At 41.9% G+C, this 10,717-nt stretch overlaps 1 protein-coding gene across 5 annotated transcripts; it reads left to right on the forward strand.

The window, feature by feature from the left end:
- The first annotated feature begins 893 nt into the window (after window positions 1–893).
- On the forward strand, window positions 894–9,380 carry CCNA1 (cyclin A1). 5 transcript variants are annotated; one of them, XM_016151058.2, is made up of 9 exons: window positions 894–1,003; window positions 2,127–2,303; window positions 4,348–4,594; window positions 4,785–4,909; window positions 5,366–5,589; window positions 6,665–6,869; window positions 7,814–7,927; window positions 8,674–8,807; window positions 9,121–9,380. In XM_016151058.2, exons 2-9 carry the CDS (start codon window positions 2,151–2,153, stop codon window positions 9,170–9,172), a joined length of 1,254 nt encoding a protein of 417 aa, XP_016006544.1. In that variant the 5' UTR covers window positions 894–1,003; window positions 2,127–2,150; the 3' UTR covers window positions 9,173–9,380. The 5 variants fall into 5 exon arrangements, with proteins under 5 accessions (XP_016006544.1, XP_036084377.1, XP_016006547.1 ...); XM_036228484.1 differs by lacking the exon at window positions 894–1,003 and adding an exon at window positions 1,362–1,377; XM_016151061.2 differs by lacking the exon at window positions 894–1,003 and adding an exon at window positions 1,529–1,775.
- Window positions 9,381–10,717: the final 1,337 nt, after the last annotated feature.

Here is a 10,717-nt window from a genome sequence, read left to right on the forward strand (position 1 = left end):
GTAACGCATAGAAACTAGTCTCGTATTGCACGAGACCTGTTTCGGCACACCTCCTGCACCCAGCACTGACTTCCAAGATGCTTCTCAACTTCCTACTAACATCTAACTAGATCAAAAGCTTTCATCCGCACTTATAGTTCAATTTTCCTATTAAAATAATGCATACTCAGCTCTCTGCGTGAAAACATTAATAAAGAACACTTACGAGATTTTGGGAGGTAAGATTAACAATCATTTCCGTTCAAAATCAGTAAGAAAAGCTATAACTAACCATTTTGGAGTAGCCATATGAACGGCCTTTGGGGGTAGGCTTTAGAGATCTAGAGATGGGTGTTAAAATAACTTTTTTAAAAGAACAAAAGCAGTTACGTTATACATACAATGTGTGTATGTGTGTGTGCAGACACACATTTAAAAAGAAAATAATAAAGTTAAAGATTCTTTTGCCTGGCTTGTCACCTCGGCATGTGTCAGGGCTCTCTGGTTTCCAGGACCCGCTCCTCTCTCCCCGCTACCCCCATCCCAGCCTTTACCCTCATATAAGGGCCCCAGCTTCCTTCCTGCCTGACTGTGGATCCCTCCCCTAGCCCCATCCAGGGATTTCTCTCTCCACGTAGCCAGGCCACCTGCCCAGCTCCTAGTTCCACGTCTCACTCTTTCCACCTCAACGTCCCAGGCCCCGACGCAGCCACCCGCGTTCCTTCCTCTTCCTGGGCCACTATCTCGGCGTTCCCGGCCCCGCTTCTTGCCCCGGCTGCCTGAACCCGTCGGGAGAGACCTTCTGTGGGGACCGCGAGCGCTATGTGCAACCCTAAAACCCAAACTCCCGTCTCCCCGCCCGCGGGGGCCACGTGCACAGGAATCCCGGCAGGCCAGGCGCGACCTCTGGCGCGCAAGGACCCAAAATGCCCGAAGACGCGCCACCACCGTGGCCTCGGAAGCCGCGGCTCGAACTTGAGGCCGGCCCGCTGCCTTTCTGGCCTCCTCCTAGGAGGAAGTGTAGGTGTGTGAACCGGGGAACGAGAGCGAGCCGGGCCCTCGGGCGGGCGCCGTCAGGAACCGCGGCCGGCGCAGCCCCGAGGGCCCGCGTCGCTCTCCCGAGCCAGGGTTCTCAGGAGCGGGCCGCGGAATAAACGTTAGCGGGAGGAGTTAGCGGCTGTTGGCAGAACGGGTTACGGAAACAGTCCTTTCGACAGCCCCGGCCACAGCGGGGTGGGCCGCGCCGGGGCTGCTGGCCAGAGGAGGCGCAGGGCCGGCAGCGACCGCCCGCCGGGCACGCTCTGGCAGGGCCGCGCAGTGGGAAGCCGCGCCGCCGCCCGTTGGCTCCGCCGGGCCTTGAACGCTGAGCGGCCGCCGTGCCAGCCCGGAGCGCAGCAGGTGAGGCGGTCGCCATGGCGATGCGGCCTCCGGGCGCGGATGTCCGCTGCGGTTGGCATGGGAGCGGCCCCCGCGAGGCCCGGGGCCACCGCTGATTGGCCGGTTCAACAGACGCAGGGCGGGGGAGTAATTAGCCCTGAGCGCCCCGGCAGTCGCCTCTGGGAGCCCGGCGCTCCCACTGGAATCTGCGGACACCTCAGGGCTCTCCCGCCCCGCCCCCTGCGGCGGCCCCTCATTCCCAGTCCCCGTGTGCGCTTGCTATTGTTGGAGACACGTCTAAAGATATAAGGCTGAGAAGAGCGAGGCCCGCTGTGAGGACTTCCGTCCGGTGTGAAAAGGGCCGCGGAAGAGCACCCCGCTCGCCCACTCGGGAAGGGGACGTACTTCGCCACAGTGATGTATTCTCTGTCAGCAGGCGGGGCGGAAGATAAGGATCACAGCTGGGAAAGACTAGACTTGTAGGCTTAGACTCCTTAGTAACGTCGGGCTCAGTATCCTGGCTTGGAAGTTTGTCAGGCTGTGTCTCTCCTTCCAGCCGTCAACCAGGTCTTGGAAGAAAGCCTCGACAGATTCACTCCACTGTTTTGGTTTAAAGCAGCTTTATTAGCTTGCACTCCGTGGTTCATGCCCTTTCAGCCTTAATAATTGCAGGGAAGATCACAAGTCTCTGTGATCTAGAAATTTGCTGCATCCTTAGAGTCTCTGGTGGAAGAGGCTAACTGGCTTGTCTCCTTCTCCTTCCCTGACAGAAGCAGCCGCTGGAGACTGAGGCTATGCATCTCAGCAGCTCTAAAAGTGGAGCAGTCCTGCCTCCAGGTCTTGATGCCTGTCAGATGACCAGAGCCCACATTGGCCAGGATCCCCCACAAAGAACAGTGCTAGGGGTGCTAACTGAGAATGGACAGTACAGGAGGGCCTGTGGCCAGGTAACAATGGAGAAGCACTGGGGAAGCTGCTTGTTGAGAAAGGATTTCTTGTCATGGTGGGAGGTGGCTTTCTCTTGCAGTTCTACCTACGAACTCCCCTTGAGTATTCCAACCCTGGAGGCTGGACTACTGGGACATTGCATTTTTGAAGATAATTTTGTGGGGTCCCTTTTCCGCCTGAAATAATGAATACTTTCACCCCCCAAATCGAGGAAATAGATATAGGAACTATTTGGGTTAAGTATATGTAAAGTCATCTACATGCTGGGCTAAAATGAAATGTCAGTGCCCCAAAATAAACTATGAAACTGGGATTCCTCCAGGTCAGTGGTGTTCCGACTGATCTATACTGTGCTGGAAGCAATACTGGATAATCTTTGCCATGTACAAATTGGAGAGAGCTTAGAATCAGGATTGGATCAGACTGGACTAGATTGTTTCAAAAAGTGATTTGAAAGCAGACATCTCCCCAGTGCTGACAAAGGGCAGTTGGGCAAACAGATAATGGGCCATCAGATACTACCCCAAATTGTCCAGTTGCTGCCCATCTCTGAATAGAAGGTAAATCTTAAATGGCCTGTTGTAATGCCTACGTGATCTGATTTCTCTTTTCCTTCTGACTTTATGACCTACGCTACTTTCTTTCTCTCTCCACCCCGTCTGCTCCTTGCTGTGTCTCTAAGACAGTCCAACATGCATCTACCCATGCTTTTCATTCTACCCTAAATGCTCTTCTCTCCTCTGTGTCACTTACTCCCTTACTACCTTCATATCTTTGCCTCACTCTATCCTCTTCATCGAGGCCTTCCCTGTTTAAATGGCAGTGACTCTCCTTTCCCTATGTTATTCTCCAAAGCACTTACCACCATCTGACCTACTATATCTTTTCTTCCCCCATCCCACCAACTAGAATATAAATTCCATGAGGGTAAATCTTTCTGAACATTTGTTCATTGCTAAATTCTGGGCACCTAGAACAATGCCTGGCACATAGTGGATATTCAGTAAATATTTAATGAATGTATGTCTCAACTCATGTACATATATCTATGTAGCAAAAGTCAAACTTGGTAATAATTTGGAGTTATGATTATCCGGTTATCATAACTTAGGATTTTGGTCCTTTATAGTTCCTGTAATTTTTTTTGCCAGTACTACCATAAAGAATTTTTTTTCTTGCTAGAGTAGACATAAGCCACATATTTAACTTGCTAGATGGAGTAGCCTCAACAGTAAACACCAAGATTACTTATAAATGATAAAATGGTAATGCAGTATCTAGACTAGCATTTTCATAAATATAACTCAAATTCATAAAGCTTTCCCACCTGCCCTGGTTCAGCTGGCCTTCAGGCCATCCAACGTGACTCATCTTAATGTGCAGTCGTGTTTGATACATTATGCTTGTTCATACATGGGGCTCACACAGTTGTTCCCATTATTAATGCGATAGGAATAAAGAAAAAAGAGAAGTGATTGAGAGTTCGGTTTCCTCAAGAGTAATTGCATTGTCATCCAAAAAGATTCTATGGCTCGTAAGAGAATTTAATAGTAGGAGTTTCTAAAATCATATTTCTAAATTACTGAGTATAAAATGGGACCTTCATAGAGGCCTTCTGACTAAAAGTTAACTATTTAAGGAGGAGGACTGTAAGAACTCACTAACCATGCATCAGGAGCTATGCTGGGTACTTATAATGTTATAAACTAGAAAGCCAGTTTAAAACCCATCTTCACATGTGGGGTATTTATTTCATTTTGGAGAAGAACTATATTTTCTCTTCTATAATCATGAGTTCCCTTTGATAAATATGTAAAGAAGATGACAAATTTTAGGTAACTGTTTCTCAAAGTCAAATGTAGACAAAGATAAGGGAGAAGTCATACTTTGGAAGTCTCATTTTCTGAAATTGAATTGCAGACATAGATATTTCAATTTAAGATTCCTCCCATCTTCCAAGCCTGCTGGTTTCAGTCACACAGGTTCACATTGCCTATGTGGTCTTTGGGGTGTCCTGTAACAAAAAACTTAACCCTTTTCTAGGAGGTCACAACAATCAGATGTTTTTCTGGATCAGAAAATGCCTTCCCTCAAGCTGGAAAGAAAGCACTCTCTGACTGTGATGTTCATGTGCCAGCCAAGCAAGGATTTGATATCTACATGGATGAGCCTGAGCAAGAGGACAGAAACAGCTTCCCTGGGAGAGAGGGGATGGCATTCGAGGATGTGTATGAAGTCGACACTAGTACACTCAAGTCAGACCTTCACTTCCTGCTGGATTTTAGCACAGGTAATCCAACTCACCTACAGCTGATGATACCCTGTGTTCATAATCACCTGCAATGTTTAATAGCATGTAACTAGCAAGAGAAAACCACGAAGTTTTTATAATGACTGTTTTTACCATTATCTGTGGAGGGTTAGTGGATGGACGAGTTTTTAAATTAAATGTCTTACCTGATAATGTTGAACCCCTGCAGTTTCCCCTATGCTGGTAGATACATCTGTCCATTCCCAGTCTGAAGGTGTGTCAGATTTTGGTACAGATGTGATAAATGTGACTGAATATGCCGAAGAAATTCACCAGTACCTTAGAGAAGCTGAAGTGAGTATTCTTGAATTCTATGTTAATTTCTAGCACCCCCCAAGCACCTTATATTAAGATGATTATTGACTCTTGGTCATAACCACTAGTGAATGGCATTCTTATGACATCTAAACATAGGAATAACTATGAAAAATAATAGTTATGAAGTGAGTAGCAATTACTTAGACTATTCCTATGACTCAAAGGGTTTATAAAGTATTTCACTCTTAGGAGTAATCTATATTATTATTTTGCCATTTGCCCCCTCCCACTCCTTTAAGTTATTTATTACCTAATTGCTTTACAAAACCAGAATTTCACACTTTCTTCCATATCATAGTAAAGATCTATTTGACTCTTTATCTTTTTCCTCCTAAACTTTGCTCATATGATTTTTAAAAATAGCAACTCTACTGTGGAGTGATCTTTCTGATATAGCAGCTATTTAAATATCAACACTCTTTCCCTAAACAGATAAGATACAGGCCCAAAGCACATTACATGAGGAAGCAACCAGACATCACAGAAGGCATGCGAACGATTCTGGTAGACTGGCTGGTTGAGGTTGGAGAAGAATATAAACTTCGAGCTGAGACTCTCTACCTGGCTGTCAACTTCCTGGACAGGTTTCTTTCGTGCATGTCTGTTCTGAGAGGGAAATTGCAGCTTGTAGGAACAGCAGCTATTCTTCTGGCTTCGTAAGTGTTCTTCAGCTTAAATGATATGAAACTACAGCCTGTCAAAACACTTGATTTATTCTTCTTTATTGAAGAAATGCAGTGTTTTATAATTAAAACTTATACGTCCTTTGATAGAATATCATTTTTACAATATTCACTGAGAAACTGAACCTTACCACATATTTACTCTTAAGTTCAGATGTTTAAGATTTATAGTGACAAGTTCAGTGTCATGACTAAGGAAGCCATCAGTTCAAATTCAGGATGCTATTTAACTATTTTATGGGATAGTCTTTTGGCTGTATTCTAATAAAAGTAAAAGTTTTATTTTAAGAGATTCAAAAGCTATCTTCATGATCTGGCAGATGACCCATAATTACACAGTATTTATCTGGTTACAGTGAATAAATTATTTTAGCCAGTTCCTGCTACTATCAGTCATTGGTAACTATCTAACTGTGTAGAAAATAACTGGATTGTGGCTGAGCTGCCTTTAACTAAGTGATCTGTGGGTGAGTGATAGTTTCAATTCTATTCTTCCAGTCTCAGATATTCTAATTATTAATGCCGAAAAACTAACCAAAATTTCTCTATAGAAAGGAGAAATAAAAGCAAAAGCAAAGAACTGATTGCAGTGAAAATGATATTTTCTTTCTCTTGGATATATAGCAGCATTTGCTAATTCAATAGAGAAAGCTATACATGATTTTTAAAAAAATTTTAAGACTTAAGAAATTTTTTTTCTACCATTGTGTTCAACATAGCATTCTTTTTCACAAGATGATTTTAGGTCTACAGAATTAAGAGGAATTTACCTGTATGTCTGTCATTCAGAATCTTTCAGCATATCAGAGGCCAAACCTAAAATTCTCATTTGGAAATTGTTTCTGTTACTAATCCTAGCAGTAAGTACAACATATCATATAATACTCATTTTCTTGTTCTGGAAACAAACTCCTAATATTTTTACAGCTCTGTACCATTTAGGGATATTTAAGCCTGCAAAGGCCATGTGAGAGTGTGATTGTGATAGCACAGGAAGGAGAGCAACAACTTCCAAGTGTTACTTCTGAAGGCTTTTTGCCTTTCGTAGGAAATATGAAGAAATATATCCGCCCGAAGTAGACGAGTTTGTCTATATAACCGATGATACTTACACAAAACGACAACTGTTAAGAATGGAACACCTGCTCCTGAAAGTCCTAGCTTTTGATCTGACAGTGCCAACTACCAATCAGTTTCTTCTGCAGTACTTAAGGAGGCAAGGAGTGTGCATCAGAACTGAGAATCTGGCCAAGGTACGCCAGTGACTGCCAAGGAAGTTGGTGCCAAGATGGGTAAAACTTAGCCTTTCCAATCATCCTTCAGTTCTTCCTTCCTTTTTAGTATTTTGTCTTGGGTACCGAAAGACTTTTTAGCAATGGAAGAGATTAATTTTTAAGAACACAACTTCTGGTTACAAGCCATTACTATTGATCATGTTTGGCAGGCATGGGTTATTTAATTACCCAACTCCCAATTTAAGCTTGGAAGCTGTTCCCTTATTGGATAAAGACCACATGCAAACAGTACCTCTTAGGTGTACAGAGTGGGAACAAAGTAAATGTGGTTCGATTTAGCTCTAATCACCCCTACCATATTAATTAATCAAGCATTATTAGGTCATTTGGAGTTATAAAACTTAGTTGAATGCACTAAAGTATTGGTCTGGAAAACTTGGCTTCCAGCCACTATGGTTTAATATATACATCAAGTATTTATGTGCTATGCAAACAGTAGTAAAGATGTCTGTAAATATCCCAATATGTTTCTTCTAATCCGAAAAATTCCCACTGGTACTATTCTAGCTTCTGAATTGTGTGTATTTGCCTGATAAATTAATAGCTTTATATGGTCATATTTTGCCTTTGGCTGAGGACTATAGTTTCACTCCAGTGGCCAGAGCAAAGCTTCTTTACCTGAGCAGCATAAACTTGTACAACTAGTACAAGAACAGTAACCCATCACATATGGCCAATACTTGTATGTCAGAATTTATTACAACATAATCATTATTCTGGTTGTGAACAAGCATAGCAATTATTACCTCAGTGAACAATTTTGAACCTCTGTTTCTATACTACTCACCACTAGATACAGGTTGAACAAAAATAAGGCACAGTCCGTTCCCCCGACATTTCTAATTTACTTGGAACCTAGGTAAAATTCCTAATTCCAATGAGATTTTCTCTCTTGTTTTTAGTATGTAGCAGAACTGAGTCTACTTGAAGCTGACCCATTCTTGAAATATCTTCCTTCGTTGATAGCTGCAGCAGCTTATTGCCTGGCAAACTATACTGTAAACAGGCACTTATGGGTAAGATTCTAATAACTTTTTTTCCAGATGAAATTCAAGGCCTAGCTAAAATCTGCTCAGTAACTCTCCAGCCTTAGAATGGGTGGACCTCCCATGAGTCTTACCGGCAGATGCAATAGGCTGCTGAGTCTTGCAGGTAACCCTTCAAGGCCTTGACTCAATGGCTTTGCTCTGTGGAGAGTAGAGATTGGAGGAAGTCAAGAAAGTGGCATCAGCTTCGCAGTTGTCAGAAGCAGGCCTGGAAACCACAGTGCCTGCCCTCATGCAAGGAGGGCCCTTGTGGTATAAGCACTGACCACTTCGAGCAGAAGTTGTTGACTTTTCCCCTAAAAGTTGTTGACAACCTGGGTCCTATTAGGATGGTCAGAAGTTTAGGTCATGCTTTCAAGGGAGCAGGGCAGTTAATGATGCCTCTTGGCCCAAGAAGGTCAAAAATCTTTTATAGTATGTGTAAATAGGGTGTTCAGGTTAGTAGAGTCCCTTTAGAGACCAGTAAAAATCCTGCTAATGAGGGAATAGGTAAAGTAACCTGTCCCCAAATGGAGCATTAAGTATACAATATGAGCAAATTTAGAACTATGGCTGTTCTCTATATTTTATTTCTAAAGTCTCTGAAGAAGGATTTTAGTTTCTTTTGAGAATGTGGACACTTACTAAGTGATTAATTTTATTTCACAGTTTTATCTTCAGATTTCTGATATCTTAGAAAGTTTTATGATGTAATTTTTTCCTTTTGTCTTGATTAGCCAGAAACCCTTGCTGCATTTACAGGCTATTCATTAAGTGAAATTATACCTTGCCTGAGTGAGCTGCATAAAGCATGCCTTGATATACCCCATCGACCTCAGCAAGCAATTAGGGAGAAGTATAAGTCTTCAAAGTAAGTTCCTGAAGTTTTCTTATCTAGGCTCACTATTTGCATGTTCAATGGGTTATAGTATCAGAATTGAAAATAAAAGAAATTGTACATCTGGTGCTAGGCTGGAAAAGTAAGGTTGTATGTTAAATCAAGAAAATCAGTTTGGAGAGGTATGATTTGTATAGATGTATAATTTGTCAACTTGTGGTATATACAGTCAGCTAGTTTCCTTCTTTTCTGTTAAAATTGCTAGAAAGTTTCCTGTGGCCTAACTGAGATTGTATGAAGCTGAAGTCTTTGGCTCGTGCTGAACTTGCTTTGGGTCTCATTTCAGGTATCTGCACGTGTCTCTCATGGAACCACCTGCAGCTCTTCCTCTACAATAAGTTTTAGACCTGAAGTATTTTCAGAACTTAATCTCCAGATCAATAGAATTGATCCTAATTTTTATAGATTTCTGCAGTTTGGATCAACTAGCGTTGCTACAAAATTAATAACATATTTTTAAAAATGTAAATGTGTTTAGGTTTTCTTATATTTAGTAGCTTGTAAAATAGTTTAATGTTTAAAAAGAATAAACAACTTGTCTGATGATCAAGCATTAGGCTTATTTACTAATTAGCATGGCTAACACACTGGTCTGGAATTTTGTTTGACAGTATTATAAATGTCATCTCTATTTTAAGAATTCTTCTAAATTGATTTTATAAGTCTGGCATGCTATTAGGATTAAGTGCTCTGAGGAACGCAGAGATTTTCATATTTGGTAAATGGCTGCCCTCGGCCTTTTTCTTCCTGTCTCTGGCTTCTTTGTGTGGTTCTTCGTCAATTGGCCAAGGAAGGAAATCTAAGCTTAGACAGATTTCAGAAGGGATATAAACGAGCAATGTATTCTAGCTTCCTTCTGGGACCTTAGGAGTAAAGACAATGGGTTGAGGACTAAATATGGTCAAAAACTTCTGAGGGGTGACTTACATTTAATGCTAATCCAGGCGTGTTGTGCTCATTTTGTAAAGGGATGCCATTATGTCAATGTTCAGTTTTGATTGAGTCACCCATTAAGCATGTATTTCAGCCTTAGAATGTGCTCAGAGAGGTAGAACAAGCATCTTTCACCATAGGACGGGAATTCAGAATAACTAAGTGACCCCTCATGTTTGTCCCTGGGGAGATATCCATGCTAAACTCTGCTCCAGTTCAAATTATTCCTAATCCTGCAGTTCACCTCGTTACACATTTTAAATGACTCCTTTAAACGGTAGGTAGGTAGTATACAAGAGTATACAAGATGGGAAAAATTGAAAAAAGCAAATGGTCGTTTTAACTTTCTTTTAAAAATTGGAGGGAAATCAAGAGTAGACTTCTTTAAAGGAAGGTGGTACTTATCGGTAATTGAATATAAATTTTATTAATCACAAGATCAGTACCTCTGGACCAGGAGGCCCTGGAGGCACCTGAGCCTTCTGTGTGTGTCCTGGCTCCAGGCTTTCCCCAGTGGCTCTGTGGAGACAGGAACTAGAAATGTGTATTTTCTAAATTGCTTTACATAGAATAGATTAGACCCAGGTAGGTTTTGATAATGTGGAGATAGATGAAATTAATTCGGAATCTTGTTTGTTTCAAGCTCTAATGAAATTATAAATAAAAATACAGCCATATATTACGTATTTTGTGAAGACTTTAAAAAATGTACCCACAAACTCTTAAAAGGTTTTAGCATTGCATTTTAGCCCCTTGCAGATAAACATTCTCAAGGTGGCTTCATTTCTGATTCCATCAAAGGGAATCAACATTTCTGAATGAATTTTATGTTATTGCCTAAAATTCACAAAGGGAATACAGGACCTGTATCAGTACTGAAGTCTCTGCCTTTATATTAGGTAATTAGCAATTTATAATCTAATATTCTAACTTATGCTGGGTATGTCTTT

The sequence above is a fragment of the Rousettus aegyptiacus genome, unplaced genomic scaffold, assembly GCF_014176215.1.
Source record: "Rousettus aegyptiacus isolate mRouAeg1 unplaced genomic scaffold, mRouAeg1.p scaffold_m13_p_11, whole genome shotgun sequence".
In the NCBI taxonomy this organism is placed as follows: Eukaryota; Metazoa; Chordata; class Mammalia; order Chiroptera; family Pteropodidae; genus Rousettus; species Rousettus aegyptiacus.